General features: G+C 39.0%; 1 protein-coding gene and 1 pseudogene across 2 annotated transcripts; one reads left to right on the forward strand and one right to left on the reverse strand.

Annotated features, from left to right (window-relative positions):
* Nucleotides 1-286: 286 nt before the first annotated feature.
* LOC148729248 (male abnormal protein mab-31-like) lies at nt 287-3,253 on the reverse strand (annotated as a pseudogene). Its single transcript, XR_016002264.1, has 3 exons — nt 2,758-3,253; nt 2,207-2,495; nt 287-989 (listed from the first exon to the last, which is right to left on the reverse strand). The product of XR_016002264.1 is annotated as a male abnormal protein mab-31-like (transcript).
* A 7,863-nt stretch (nt 3,254-11,116) lies between these two features.
* On the forward strand, nt 11,117-12,576 carry LOC148729249 (uncharacterized). Its single transcript, XM_088762563.1, has 3 exons — nt 11,117-11,315; nt 11,434-11,522; nt 11,904-12,576. Exons 1-3 carry the CDS (start codon nt 11,148-11,150, stop codon nt 12,331-12,333), a joined length of 687 nt encoding a protein of 228 aa, XP_088618689.1. The 5' UTR covers nt 11,117-11,147; the 3' UTR covers nt 12,334-12,576.
* The last annotated feature ends 3,486 nt before the right edge of the window (nt 12,577-16,062 follow it).

Below are 16,062 nucleotides of genomic sequence, written 5' to 3' on the forward strand. Positions count from 1 at the left end.
ATTTGTCTCACATTTGATCTAGAGTCAAATTTGGTCAAATCCGTTATTTCATCCAGTGCTCGAACATTTTCCCTTTTTTTTTGAGACTTTAGCTTTTTCCTACTCGCCTAACGGGAGCTTTACAATAACTAATCACTAATGCAAATCGCAGGGGGCGTCACTTCACGGGAATAAACTCTAGCCGAGTAACATGCTTTTTAGTTTTTAGTTCACACATGTCTATGGCACAGTCGGAACTGGCTGAATTGCATCTCTTCAAATAGCAAAAATTATGAGACAGTTAGCATTAAACCAATAAAACTTTATTCTGACAAGTAAAATAACCAACAAAAATTTTCTCAACAAAGATTATTTAAATTATTTTGTGTCCAAGAAGCTTGTAAAACAACACACTCAGATAGATTTACTCCGGTGTGGGGGTATGGAACCAAGCCTACTTTGAGGGTGGGGGATGATGGTAGCAGAAAGAGACGACTTTTTTTTGCTGTGTGTTGGGTCCCGTACGAATACAATGGTTTTGACTGATTCCCTTAAAGGGGATACTGTTCAGCAATGTCATCGAGCAGCCTTCGAAAGCATCCATTTGGGTGAGGCTCACCATATCACCTTCGCCACGTGAATTCCTGTAGGTATTCAAGGAGAAAGTCAGGGTTTGTGTTTTCCTTCATTTTCTTAAATTTTTCATTTGCCGTACACCAGTTGCTTTCAGAATTCTGTGTATGGACTCCGGTTACCGGATCAACAAAATGTAGCGAATGGTTCACCGCCCCGTGTTGTAAACCGAGTCTTCTCTGGAGTTGCCGATAAGCCGCCCACCGGTCCGTGTGCACTATGGAGCCAGGTTGAACCTTCCGTTGAATAACACGCAAAAGAGTCGCCGCATTGCTCGCCTTACGAGGTAGCTGTAGGTATGGTCGGGCTGGAGCATACTGTGTGTCAAACAACCCCAGTACCCATCTCTCTCTTCGAGGCCGACGCCCCCTGTGAAACTGCAAAGGAATAACAATTACAGCTGCATGAATTAAAATATTATGAAAAGAATCATTGGAAATACGGTACATTAAAGATGGGAGGGGGCGGAGGTGATACGACGCGCTCCCAAAAATCTTTAGCATCAGATTAAATGCCTTAGTTTGGTTTTGTAATGAGAGGATGGAAACAGCTGAGGTCAGCTAGTGCGTACATTTCACATTTTCCTACACTCTGACAAAGGTTCCAGTCGTGAGTTCATGTACTGTATGTACTCGCAATGCTTGCGTTGAATGAATGAATGAATGAAAGCCTTTATTTAAAGAGGGCAGCCAGAGGCTAATAAACTTGTGGCCCTCACAGATTACACAACTATATACAATGAGATAAATATGTAAGCTAAAATATGTAAACATTTAAAATAAGCATTTAAAATAAGACAAGATTCAATTAAGAAGATATTATTAAATAGTAAAATGATGCAAACATTGTTGTTCCTTAAAAATCTTGGCAAACATGTTCTTTTTAAAACATGCTATAGAATCTAGTTTCCAAATTTCAATAGGTATACCATTCCACAGTCTTGTAGCCGAAACAGCGAAAGAGCGTCCTCCCTCTGATTCTCTTTTGTATTTAGGACAAACAGCATTAATACTTGAATATCTAGTGTTGCGGGAGTGCCGCTTATTATTATAAAATTAGGTGTTCATGTAGATAATTCGGCAAACGCCCATTAACTCGCTTATACATTATTATGCATTTATCTATCTTATGTTGCTCATAAAACGGAATCCAACCTAGCTTGTTAAACAAAGCAACTGATGGTGTCTTGCGTTCTCTTAGAAACTACGACCGTTTTACAGTGGAATACAGATTTCTTGAATACTCAATTTTCCGAAAATCTCCTTTTATGGAAACAAAATTCGTTTCCCTTGGCTTTACTTCAGTGTAATTTTACTCCCGCTTTCTCGAAGCTTCCCATTTTTCGAACAAATTGCAATTTCCGTTTATGGTTCGAAATTCGGTATTCCACTGTACGTGTTTTAGCTCCTACCCTTCACTGACAAGTAATGTCAGCCAGATGTCAACAGAAAAAGTTAAACATAATTATGTCAACATAATTTTTTGGAGTTTACTTTAAAAATACAGATATCATTTTTCGCCGAAGGACACCCTCTTGGGTCCGAACCCACCAAACTCATGACGACTCGAAGGCCTGAACTTCCTATTTTCTTACCTTGGACTTGTGATTAAACTTTGATTCGTCGATCTGCACAATCACACCTGGTCCGCCTAACTGTGGGATCGGGTGACTCAACAATGCTTCCCATGCAACTTGCCGACACTTTCGTGCGAACTTGACTAAAACTTTCTGTGAGGCCGTTCCTTCAATTTCCATCATTCGTAACGAACTCTTAAGCGTCCATTTCCAGAGAAATTGCAACTGCCGTGCGATTGAAAATTTGCTTCCAGAGAAATACGAATGTATTCTCACTGACGAAGAGCGTCGACAACGGTCACATCTCCTGTTGAAAAGTGAATTTTAAGCTATATAGGTATGTCCCGTTACAAGGGTATAGGTTTTGACCATTTTGGTCTGAAATAGGGTGTTGTTTTTTAATTTGAAGCCCTTCTCAAGAGTTTACGAAAACCGTTTACAAACCGGTATCGCAAATCCCGGGTCCACTCCAACTGGTCTGAAATAGTTGGAAGCTATCGAATTTTAGCTCAGGTCGGCAGGGAAAATCTGTAGTTAGATTAATTAAAATTTGAATTGAAATTACTTACCAAATGTATCCGTTCCCATTGCGCAGATGGCGAATGAGACGCATTGCATTCCCACAATTCCCGCAGTTGACATTTCTTTTCAGTAGTCTGTTCCTTTGCAACCAATTTATAAGGCGGAGTTTTCCTCTACCTCTTTTTGCAAAAATAAGGGGACAAAGAACTTCTCGAAAAAAGTTGGGCATTTTTGGAAGCTTGGCTTTTGATATACAATGTAAATCGAATCCCTTTTAGCCTGCGTAGCTTGCGGTCTTGTAGGCGCGCGCGAAATAAAGTTTTGCCGGCGAAGCCCCCAGAAGCGAGCGGCGAAGCCGCGAGAAATACCGCCTGCCAGAGAACTTGGGTATTTTGAATGCCGTGCGCCTTTATCGCCCCATTGGCAAAGACTGACAGGCCACACTGATTCCCTTCCTGTGTGAAAACATATATAGAACCTTTTAGAGTTTTGTTGAATCAGTTCTTTGCTCTCACGAGCATGTCTAAGGGATTTTCTTCTTTTAAAGGATATGTGTGGTGACTGAAAATCTCCCTTGAAAAATGGAGCTGAAGGTGGTAATTTTGTATTAAATGCCATCATGATTTTCTGTGTAAAGCTTCTTTCAAGTTTAACACTGATCTGATTGCTGGTATAGTGTTACAAAAGATAAATGATCTTTTTTTAATTTCAACGAAACTCCTTTTTGGGGAATTTGATTTCTGATAGTAGTTTTGCTACCCAGGTATCTTGATTTCCTTTCTTATCGACTTAGACAACCAAAACTGAATGACAGCGGGTTTCTTTATTGAAATTTATTCACAAGCAACCTCAAAAGATACCTTGACAGCTAGAAATGTAAGATTTTAGTCCTGAAAAACGTAAGCGAGACGACAATCCCTGATTTTATCCCTAAGCAAGACGACGATCATCCCCGTCATTTTCATATGAGAGTCCCTCCCCCCGGGTTTGCACGATTACGATCACCCGTAGCCTGCTGTCTAGCCTCCATACCGGAACAGAAAGGGGAGCGAGAGATGAATATCCCTCGCGTTTTACGCGCGTCCCACGCGCTCAATTGCACCGTCAATAAGACCTGTTGACCAAACATGACCTTATCCCTAGGAATCGAAACTTATATAATGTCGTAGTCAAAACCCATTGTGGTGTCAGGGAATCACCATATCACATTATAAACATTTACATATTAGTCAGAAACAAAAAAGCTTACATTCACCGATGACTGAGCTGAAACTACTCCATTTCTTTTTTCAGAATTACCGATATCAGGTCAAATCTGGAAGGCATTCATCGAAGATATAAAGGCGTCCTTACAATTTTACAAAACCATAACTGTTCCTTTACAGAAACTATGCGACGCTTTGGCATCGCACGAAACACGTTAAAAGACTACATCGCCCCGGTGTGAACTCAAGATCGAGTCTTCCTGATCTTTTTGCCTCGTCATCTTTATCCTTGGATTATTTGATTGATCAATATAACAGAGTCCTTACTTCCATACTTGAGACTCATGCTCCACTGCAAACCAAGATAGTTACTTTGCGTCCCGCTGCACCTTGGTATTCTGAGGAGATAAATGATTTAAAGAGATCCCGTAGAAAACTTGAACGACGCTGGCGAATGACTAAACTTCCTTCTGATCGTCAGTTGTTTATTGAGGGATGTGATGCTGTCAACAACTTAATTCGTGACTCCAAGAAGAATTATTTCGCATCATTAATCAATGAGAATCAGTCAAATTATAAACAGCTTTTTAAGATAATTGATAAACTACTACAAAGGAAAACAGATATTCAATATCCCCCCCTGCAAATCGCCCACTGATCTTGCTAACAAGTTTATTGAGTACTTCACTACAAAGATAGATAGAATACGGGGTCATATAACGACTGCTGCTTTCTCTCATCGAGATACAGTTCCTGTTGTTGACAACGCCTGTCCATATTCTTTTGATATTTTCAAAATGGTAACAGCGGACGAAGTTCATACATGTATCATGAATCCTGGCTGCTAAGTCATGTGCTCTTGATCCTCTTCCTGGTTATGTTACAAGAAATACACTTAGTGTTCTGTTGCATTTCATTTCCAAAATAATAAATATCTCACTGGAATCTGGTCAGATGCCTTCGCAACTCAAGGTTGCCATGTTACGCCCGCTCCTTAAGAAACCTTCTTTGGATCATACTCAATTCTGCAATTATCGCCCTGTATCGAATCTTTCATTTATTAGCAAAGCAATTGAAAAATTGGTAGCTAATCAACTTATCTCCTACATTAACGAATATGAGTTAAATGAGACATTCCAGTCGGCGTACAAGCAATATCACAGTACTGAAACTGCACTTATTCGTGTTCACAATGATTTTCTTTCTGCCATTGATAATCGTCGAATCGTAATTTTACTGTTGTTAGACCTTTCCGCTGCCTTCGATACAGTCGATCACACTATCCTCCTCTCTCGTTTATGTGTACGGTTTGGAATAGCTGGAAAGCCTCTATTATGGTTGCAATCTTATTTATCGAATCGCACGCAATATGTCTCCGTTAATGGTGGTATTTCAACGAAACATGACCTTAAATGTGGAGTGCCACAAGGATCTGTCTTGGGACCCATTTTGTATTTGCTTTATACTTCACCGCTTTCAGATATCGTAAAGAAATTTAATCTGAACTATCACTTTTATGCTGACGACTCACAGCTTTACTTGTCTTTCCAATCAACCGTACTGGGTGATAGGGATCTAGCGGTTTCTAGCATCGAGAGCTGTGTGGATGAAATCAATCATTGGATGATGGTTAATCGCCTTAAATTAAATAACGACAAAACTGAATTATTGGTGATCTCCGCTAAACATCTTCCGAGGCCACTCCTTCACGAAATTTCAGTTGCTGGTGAGACTATCCTTTCCGTGCAAAAGGCGAGGAATATCGGCACTATGTTCGACAGCCATTTTTGCTTTAAGGATCATATTACTGACATTTGCAAATCTTCATTTTATCATTTGCGAAATATTAGCTATATCAGGAAATATCTTTCAGCGACCACTACTGAATTGCTGGTTCATATGTTTGTATCTTTGAAGCTGGATTACTGTAATTCCCTTTTGTATGGCCTACCAGCCTACACTATAAAAAAGCTATTATTATAAAATCAAAAATCAAAAAATAAAATCAAAATAAAATCAAAATAAAATAAAATAAAATGAATTTAAAATATTATATAAGAGTAACTATTAGAAAGAGGGGGTGAAGCATTTAGGGTTTAGGGTTAAATTGCTAATGTTATATTAGAGTTTTGGTTATAGTTAGGGTTAGAGTTTAATTAGGGTTAGGGTTAGATTAGGTTTTAGGGTTGGGGTTAGTGCTGGATTAGGGTTGGGTTAGGGTTTTAGAGTTAGGGTTTGGGTGGGGTAAAGGTTAGTAAAAGGTAAGGGTTTGCTTAGGGTTTGTGGAAAGGGGTCTCTGTTTTTGACTGTAGGAAGGGAAAAGGGGTTATTGAATAGGATAGGAAGAAAGGATTATTGATAAAAATAAAGTATTCTCCTTTTACAATTATTTTTATGGTCAGGTGACTGCAGGAATGGGAAGGATATAGGTAGAAGAGGAGCAGTGTTGATTCCCATTAACCCCTTGAAAAGTGGCTTTAGGGGATGTGAAGAAGAACTGTGTTATGCATTTTAAATTATAGATGACATATAAAGAGAACGTGAGCTAGTTAACCCTTTTCCTGCTAGTTTATGGTGAGGGGTTATGTTAAAATGTTTTGGGGTGGGGTGGGCTAAGGGTCCAGGTTTATATTTGTTTTAAGGTTGAATAAAAACAATAAAGGTAAATAATATGGAACTTTGTGTAATAAAAAGGATCTGTAAAGAGCTAATAAAATACATATACTAACAGAAGACTTTTATATATTATAGTATAAGGAGTTGGATCGAGGAGTGGTGAAAGAAGATGTGAAGTGTCTATGAAAGTTGTTCAAAGATGGAGAGAAATGGAAATCAACCGGCCGGGTGAGGAGAGAAGGATGCATCGGCAATAAGGCTCCTTATGGTTGTGAGTCGTCAAGGGCAAAGCACAACCGAGCGAGGATGTTTCTAACCTGGTACCAGGTCAATGCCCGACATCCTCGTGCCGAGTCCTTGTTAAAGAAAGCGAGAAATACTACACAATTCTAGTGGGAAATTAGAAAGTCGATGGAACCTATTCCGAATGGAAAAAAAAAATTTAATATAGAGGGAAGTAAATATGTATATTAAATAAAGAAAATTTCAGATATAATAGAAGAGAAAACCTATGTAAACAAATTTAAAAAAAAAAAATTTTTTTCAGATAGTACGGAGGAGAATGCAATGCTCATGTAGAGAAACAAAGAATGTGGTGGTAATACAGAAGAGAATACTTATGTAAATTAAAAGAAAGTTAATTAAATGAATAAAAACAAAAAACAAAAACATAAATAATAATAATTTCAAATGTGCGTACACCGAACGGAAGTGTCACGAAACGGGAGCCAGAACCAAAAGGGGAGGTGTGTGCCATTATTTATATGAAGAAAACAAAGATAGATACCTTAAGAAATATGAGAGGGAGTTGCCTTGTCCTTAATTTCCAAAGGAAAAGAAAAATTTTTATATATATTTCTAACGAAAAAAGATTTTCGCTACCGGCTCCGTGTCGCGAAATAGCGGAGTTGAAAGATCTTAATCTGGGACGGTCACGTCAGAATGGCGTGATCGTATTGCGTGAGTCTTATGACGTACAGGTAACGCGCGATTGCTCTTGGGAAATTGATGAAGAGTGTTTAATCGATCTTCGTCGTAAAAGGGATTTTGGCCCGCGAGATGTCTAGAATGCCGCGGCGCGCCTCGTCACACTTACAAAAAAGCATGATCACATTACGCCTGTTCTTTTCAATCTTCATTGGCTTCCCGTTAATCAACGTATTATTTTTAAGATTTTACTTATAACCTACAAGGCACTTAACAACTTGGCACCGTCGTACATTTGTGATTTGCTTACATCTTACACCCCATCGCCTCAACTACGCTCATCATCCAAGCACCTTCTGGTTTCTCCATCCTATAACTTGAAAACATATGGCGCAAGATCCTTCTCTGTAGCAGCACCATCATTATGGAATGCTTTGCCAAGTGAAATTAGAAATGCTCAGTCTGTGTCTGTTTTTAAAAGTAGATTAAAAACTTTTCTTTTTAGAAAGGCTTTTATAATTAATATTAGCTGTCTCAAGTGTTAATGTTAAAGTTTTTTTTTTTTTTTTCTGTAGGCGCCTTTGAACAGTAGGATACTGGCGCGGTATAAATCTTTTATTATTATTATTATTATTATTATTATTATTATTATTATTATTATTATTATTAAGATCGTGGACCCCAAGAGATATGAAAGAATTCTGGCGACTGAGCGTGAGAAGACAGGGAAAATATCCGCCAAGAGTATTGAACGTCGTTGCAGGGTTACTTTGAAAGAACTCAAAACTCGCGTAAATGAATTGAAGGAGGAAAAGCAGCTCCTTCCTTTCTATCCAAATGACGGATTTTACTCCTAATCATTTTCGGAATAGGGGGAAATTTTCGCGAGGCTCTGGCGAAGGGTTTTTTTCGCTAGGATTATTTTCTTTGACGTTCTGTAGAAAGCAATCGGTTATTTCAAAATGTAGTGGGTAATTATAACAAACGGTAGATCAGACATGTAACTGAAGGATTTCGACAGAGTTTCAGCTTCTTGACTTCATTTTCGTTGTTATTATGTTTCATTATGTTTCAGTTGCCTTACCCGGCTGCGAGAGTGAAGATAATATTAGATTTGTGATAATAACGATTAATGATTTTTAATGAATTTTTTAAACATGGATACTGAATTGCTTCATTAAAGTTATTGTTTATTGAAATACAATGAAGCTGTTCATAGAGAACTGATCCTCCTAGGAGGGTTTCACCACCTCCACGTAAACACGGCCCGAGCGATATGTTAGATTTTAACATACCTCTGCTAGGAAAGCAGTGCAGTTGAAGAGCATTCATGCCTAAATTATAATACTTCATTCTGGTGGCTACGTTTCGCTTGATTTGGTGGTTTCGTTTCAATTGTTTCGGTGGTTTCGTCTCAGTTGCTCCAGTCGTTTTGTTTTGGTGGTTTCGTTTCCCTTGCTTCGGTGGTTTTGTTTTGGACGTTTCGTTTCGGTCGTTTCGTTTCGGCATTTCGGTCGTTTCGGTTGTTTCAGTCATGTCGTTGTTTCTAGTTTAGTCTATGCCCCGAAGAACAGCAGAAGTTTTATCCTGTTAAGATTTCCTTAAAACACGTCCATACGGTCGACAACAGGTAAAATGCCATTGAAGCATCACTTAAGTGTCAGTGAAGTATCGGTGAAGTATCGGCCAAGTGTCGATCGACTGTCGGCCAAGTGTCGGCCAAGTGTCGGTGAAATATCGACCGACTGTCTACCGATAGGTCGACCGACTATCGGTAGACAGTCGGAAAAAGAGAGTTAGAAACACTAAAGCTCCCTGGCTCACTCCTGAAATCTTGCGATTGATGCGGAAAAGAGATATAATAAAGCGAATCGCCACTATCACTGATGATCAGTTGAAATGGGCAGAGTACAGACGGCTTAAGAATCGAGTCAACCATTCTATTAAGGCTTCCAAGAAGGATTACTATCATTCTTACTTTGAGGATAACGTTGGGAAAGCAAAGGCAATTTGGAATGGAATTAATACACTACTATCGCGTAAGAAAAACTTTGCTCAGGCGACAAAATTGATCATTGGTGAAGCGGTGATAACTGACCCCCATGAGCTCAGTAACGCATTTCACGCAGGTATTTTACCGGGATAGGCCCCAGCTTAGCGTCTCAAATTAATCCCCCTCGGGTCAGCTTTCGTGATTTTGTTGAATCTGGTGACAGTGCCTTCGAGCTAAAATTACTTACTATTGATGAACTGTGTAAACTTGTGAATGATATCCCAGTGGGCAAGGCTGATGGACTTAATGGGATCTCAACTTCCCTCCTAAAGTTATCGTTTACATTCATTGCATCTTCTTTGACTCATATATTTAATTTAGTTATTTCCACTGGAATTATTCCCAACGACTGGAAGTGTGCTAGAGTAACTCCAATTCACAAAGCTGACTCGAGGGTTGATCCAGCAAACTACAGGCCTATTTCTGTACTTTCTGTAATAGCCAAGCTCTTTGAAAAAGCAATTTTCAATCAGGTATACTCATACTTAAATGAGAATGACCAACTTTCTAAATATCAGTCTGGCTTTAGACCCATGCACTCTACTCTGACGGCTCTCATTGATATCACAGACAACTGGTATCTCAACATCGACAGTGGTTTGATGAATGCCATTCTGTTTATAGATTTAAAAAAGGCATTCGACACTATTGACCATGAGATCCTTTTATCAAAGCTGGAGCTGTATGGGTTTAGGGATGTAAGCGTTAACCTTTTTCGAGACTACCTCACTGACAGAACTCAGGTCACAGTTATTAATAATGTAAATTCTGAAACTAGTCGCATACGTTGTGGGATGCCCCAAGGTTCAATCCTCGGGCCCCTACTATTTCTATTATACATTAATGACCTTCCCAATTGTGACCTTCTGTCAGATGTGAGGATGTACGCCGATGACACTAACCTCACGTTTGCCTCCGATGACTCTGAAGAGCTGTTTTCATCCCTGACCCACGATCTGAGCAATCTGAAACAATGGCTTGACTCTAACCGTTTAAGTCTAAACGTCCTCAAGACGAAGTGTCTGTTTGCAGGCACAAGGTACAAAATCTCTTCGCTACCTAGTGAACCTTACATTTACCTTGATGGACACTTAATTGAAAGAGTCAATAGTTACAAATGTCTTGGTGTTCAAGTGGATCAAACACTCTCATGGGAAGCCCATATCTCCAAAGTCGCCAGTAAAATTGCTAAAGTACTTGCTGCCCTTAGGAGGCTAAGACCGATATGTCCCCAAGGTACCCTGGTCACAATTTATAAGTCACTGATTCTTCCACATTTCGACTATTGCAGTGCTGTGTGGGGATGTCTCGGAAATGGCCTCAGTCAAAAACTGGAGAAACTACAAAATAGGGCGGCACGTATAATAACAGGGTCTGGTTGGGATGTCAGATCTACCCAGATTCTTCGTGTCCTCAAATGGGAAAGCCTCACTGACAGACGTGCAAAACAATTGAAATCTTTAATGTTTAAAACTGCTAATAACCTTGTACCCGAAAACCTGTCTGACAAATTCACCAGCGTAAATACCATCATTACCAGAAATCGGAGTCATTTTGTTCACACGATACTTTCTGAATGCGGTGTACTCTTAGTTGAAAGGAGCATGCCCGGAGGTATCGGATTACGTGGAAGAATATGGCAAGAGCGGTTCGAAGCAAAGAATGCGTAAATTATGTTGCTCTGAATAATCTTTCTTCGGCGGATTTTGAACCTTTTTCTACATGCAAAAGAAATTATAAACCCGGGGCGAAATTATATCAAGTGGAGAGACTTGTCAGCAAGCGGAAATCGTCGAGTAAGGAGGTATGAATTAATTTATATGAAGCTCATCTGCAAGTAATTCATTGTGTTTACTATTAAACAGAACTCTACGCGAAACTTAGTAAGCACTAAGATGATGTGTAATTTCACCTTTACACAGGATGATGAATATCTGGTAAAATGGAAAGACTGGCCGGCCTGGACAAGCTCTTGGGAACCGTCTAATCACTTGTCTGATGAGTTAATAAGGTCAAACTGTTGTGCAATAAGCTTACGCTTAAATAATATTTTTTTAGTTCTTGGTTATCCCTTTAGGCCCCAGTGATGGTGTCTTGGTAGTTTGTGCAACAGGCCCAGTAATAGTTCCCTGCATTAAATGTTTCCTTACAATGTTACTGCCTAATCAAACAAACAGGTCATAAAAATGAAGGAAGTGATCACCAAAGGTTAATATTTGTTGATGTTTAAACTTTTCTTCATACCATATATAAAAAATGTGGAGAAAACGTTGAGGAGAATATGCATAGTCAAATATGGGCTTAAAGGGTTACGTGTTATTTGATGTTTACAGTGGCCTTAAAAACTAAAATATTATTTTGATATTTTTTTTTCTGTAACTAAATCTTACAGGGGTTACTCTAATCCAAAGATCAGCAAAGAAAGACTAGAGAAGGCTGCTGATGTTTTCACATATGCAATATTAGGCATTCTTAAAAGCAAGGCAGTGAAGGCAACCTACTCAGTGGAAATTGCCATTGACCATGATATCATTAGATATATATTTAGAGGACATGGAACATTGTCAGGGGATGGGATTTCGATGCTCTATGAACTGAGTGATTTCAGTAGGTTTTGCCTTCCATCGTACTGGTATTATTATTTAAACGAATTAGGACAAGGTAGTGCTGTACGTTTTCCCCTGAAGTTAAAGCTAGTGCTGAGGTTTTCAAAGAAACGTTTTACCTTTTCAAAAGGTGCACTTAGACAGGCATCCAGGTCTCCAGTAGAAAATGTTCTTATTACAGTAAATAGAAGGGCATGTGACAGACATAACATCTAATTTAGAAAAAGATTATTGTTTTGAATGAATGTCAGGTCAAAGTTGTTGAGATTTGTTTCACTTTTAGTTTTCTCTGCTTTAATTAAAGTTTACCTATGATAGACACAAAATAAGAATATGTAAGGGTAAATACTTTAATAATACTATCTTTAAATGAAATTACTTGTAATTCTAACTAAATCTAAAGATATAACATGTTTTCTTGTAAGAAATGGTAAATATATCTCAGTGCATTTTGTCATACACATTTTGTCAAAATTGTTCTTTTGTCAGGAGGGGGCAGGGGTCAGCTATTATCTTGAATTAATTTGCACATTTAGGGGGTATACTTCAAGAGTTCAATGAGTTCTCTCTTTTTCAGTTTGGCCAATCCCTTTACTTGAATATTTTTTGACTTTATCCTTTCTTTAAGTTGAGAAACACTCAGTTTGCCAAGGTCTTCTTCTTGTTCTGTGAGCTCATCTGAAGGGCCTGGCTCTTCACTTGTGATCAGTTGTGATCTCTGCCTTTTTTCCCGAGTTTCAACTATGCCTTCTTCCCAGTAATTTTTGTTTTGTTTGTTAAACTTTCGTTTCTCTCTTTCATAACCTTGTAATGCTATCTGCCTTGATTCTGACTGAAGAACATCTCTCGCAACATCCCATTTATTGGATTTCTGAAAAAATATCCTCTTTGCATCATCATTGTTCTTTTCCACCCCTTGCCCTGTGAATTGCTTCATGGTGGAAAAATGTTTTATGAAATGTGGCACATGGTAGGGTATTGTGTGCATGTATGGGGTAACTCTCTTTTTGTCATAATTCATTCTCTTTCCAGCCAGTGAGCAAAACAGGTCAATGAACTTTTTCCCCTTTTGTTCAACTTCAAGATACTGTCCAGCTTTTGTATCATAGTCACTGATTATGTTATAGAGTTTGTGGAAATCTGACCAAAGCTGGACTACTGTTTGCCTTGTTTCAGGGTAGAGAATGTCATTTTTTGCAAGTTGGGTTGGAAGGAGTTCCATCATTTTTTTCTTGTCAGATCCAGTGAGACTTGTCCATTCATACGAACCACTGCCCTTTCCATCAGAATTTTTTTTTCCCAAATAGAAAATGGAATGCCAATTTTATGGATAGTAGAAACAAGAGATTCCAGGTAGATCCCTTTTTTCTCCCCTCTCTTTTTTCTCATGTCAGCCTCGCCATCTCTCTCCATTACCTCAGTGATGATGTTTTCTGTCAGGCGATCAGTAACTCTCATCATCAGGTGCAGCTCATCTAATACTATGTGATCAAGTTCAATGTTGAACAAGGGTTTATTAATCACAGAATATTTTTTAAGGGGCAGCATTGATTTTAATGTGATCCAGGGTTCTCTTCATCCCTCCCAAATTGTAATGGTCAAGAGGCTTTGATGTGTCCCACCTATCCAACTTGTGAATCAAACACCACAGGCAAGCATGAGTGGAAGTGGCACCACTGAGGCCCATAACCATGAGCAGGAATTTATAGTCTCCTCCCAGAAACATTTCAATCTTTACTTGTTTCCCATCAGCATCAATGAAACCAGCTTCTAAGACAGTGTTGATTTCATTGATGGCTGATGAAAAAGAGTGTTCAAGAGTGTCATATTTTTCTGGGCCATTGACAATAGCAATTGTTCGGTTTCCTCTTGAAGACATGACTTTCTCAGCAGTTTGCAAAAGGGAAAACGACAGGATCATAAAGTTTGAGCTTCTTGACATTTTGGCCCCATCACCACTAATCTTTACCTTAACAGGCTCATTTATATCAAATGAGGGATCATTTTTCTGAAGGTCTTTTATGTGAGCTTTTAATGTCTCTGTAAATGATATTTGAGCACCTGGATAATGCCCAGGAACTCTTTCAATTGTGCAAATGTCGTTGAGCTGCTTTCGTTTTTGCTTTATCAAATATGATTTGGGCAACTCATCACACATTATTGTCAGTTCATGGTAAAGTTCATCGCTTGCACAAAACTTATCTAATAAGTAGAGGACTTGTTCCACTTTATCATCATCTTCCGTCTCAGAACCTGCCACCGGTGTTTCTCTGTGCTCCAAATCAATGGTGTATGGCTTTCCATGTTTATGGTCCACACCTTTTAAACAAGTCAACTCCAGACCGTAAGACCCCATAAACTAGAGTGCCACCTGAGCTCTGCTTTTCAGTTCCTTTAGTCTCCTGGACCTTTGCTTTAAGCCAAGCTCTCCAAGTTTCTTGCCAGTACATCCTACCTCACCAAGTCTTTCTTCTAAGGCGCTAATGTGACGCTGCAGCTCTTGATTTTGCTCAGTCAGTATGGCTATGTCTTTTTCCTTCTCCTTTAAGCATTCATCTTTTACTTTCAGGGCCTCCTGCAATGCCTCCACCAGTTCTGTCTTTTTTTGCTCCAAGTCTTCAACTTTTCTTTTCCACTCTTCAATCTCTTGTCTTGTGTAAATAAGTTCTTCCTCAACACCCTCTAACGAGACGATTTCATCTTTGAAAATGCTAAGTTTGTATTTTTTTTGGTGAAGCTCACCCCTTTCTCTACTATTTCTGGCCTTTTTGTAAATGGATTTCACCTCTCCTGCCTTCCTAGCTAAGATGCCATTTATTCGCTGCCCAGAGTCTTGGCTTATTTGTACGCAATGTCCCGGGATTAAATCATTGGCAAGACTGATGTAATCTGGGGCAGTTGCTTCGGGATCGGTTTTGTCAGTGACTTTCCCATGCAATTCTTTCAACAAGCAATACGGAATTTCAACTGCTAAAGCTAATTTAGTTGCATCGACATCATTCCGGTTCTTGAATTTTTTGTGAGGGCTACTAATTCGGAGTTTGGTGTCCGTTTTCTGCCGTTCGCGATCGCTCAAGAAGTGGGACATTTTTTTTTTATTAAAGTTTACTTTCTCAACCAAAGTTCGTTCCGGCTTCGCAAATTTATGTTTAAGCGAGCCTGCTAAGTCAATGCCCAGCGGATTTAATCTTAAAGCTGCCTGGTTACATGTGCTTTAACATGGCTTCCAAAATAGTGGAGAAAGAGATAATCATGGTCGTACGTTTTAGCAATTTCGTACAAAGTCGCACAAAGGCGGTCAAGAGTATAGAGGCAAAATATATCACTATCAAACCTTTAAATTTGTCCGAGGGTTCTCATCGAGTTGCGGAATATTTCGAACCAAATCTGGGGCATTAATTCATCACGAAGCGATGGAGATCGAGGGAAGATGTCCCTAGGCAAGATTTGGGCTCCAAAATGGAGTTTTTGGTATGTAATATTTACCAAAATTATAGAGCTTATGAGACATTAAGCGACTGTTTACCGGTAAATTTTGAATCGCGATTTGTCCGAACTTATCTTTCATTAAACACCTAAAAAGTCATATTGTGAGAACACCAAAACATTGCTTGTTCGATTGAGATCAAGGGAAGCAGGCTAGTTTTTCTAATATGCGTGATATCTGAATTTTTTTATATTATGCCATACAATCCTTTGTAATCGTGGGCTGCCATTTTTAAAGTTCGGTGGAGAAGAAATTTGATCGATGTCTCCGATTTCTGGTAATGCCACAGGCATAATTTACGGGGCGCCCAACACAACTTGTTTATTCCTCAAAAAGAGTTTTCGTTATAGGGGTGCAGCAGCATGGAACAGTCTGTCAGTTGAGGCTAAGCAGGCCACTACCTTAAATAGCTTTTATTCTTCTATTTTATAATATTAATTACTTACTTTAAGATTTCT

This window comes from Stylophora pistillata, chromosome 6 (genome assembly GCF_964205215.1).
Source record: "Stylophora pistillata chromosome 6, jaStyPist1.2, whole genome shotgun sequence".
NCBI lineage: Eukaryota > Metazoa > Cnidaria > Anthozoa > Scleractinia > Pocilloporidae > Stylophora > Stylophora pistillata.

Bases quoted from the DNA above. Each gene is read 5' to 3' on its own strand.
- LOC148729249 (XM_088762563.1), top strand. From the start codon at position 11,148: ATGGCAAGAGCGGTTCGAAGCAAAGAATGCGTAAATTATGTTGCTCTG. The intron at 11,316-11,433 runs GTATGAATTAAT...ACCTTTACACAG, and splicing joins GGAAATCGTCGAGTAAGGAG to GATGATGAATATCTGGTAAA. The intron at 11,523-11,903 runs GTCAAACTGTTG...TAAATCTTACAG, and splicing joins TTGTCTGATGAGTTAATAAG to GGGTTACTCTAATCCAAAGA.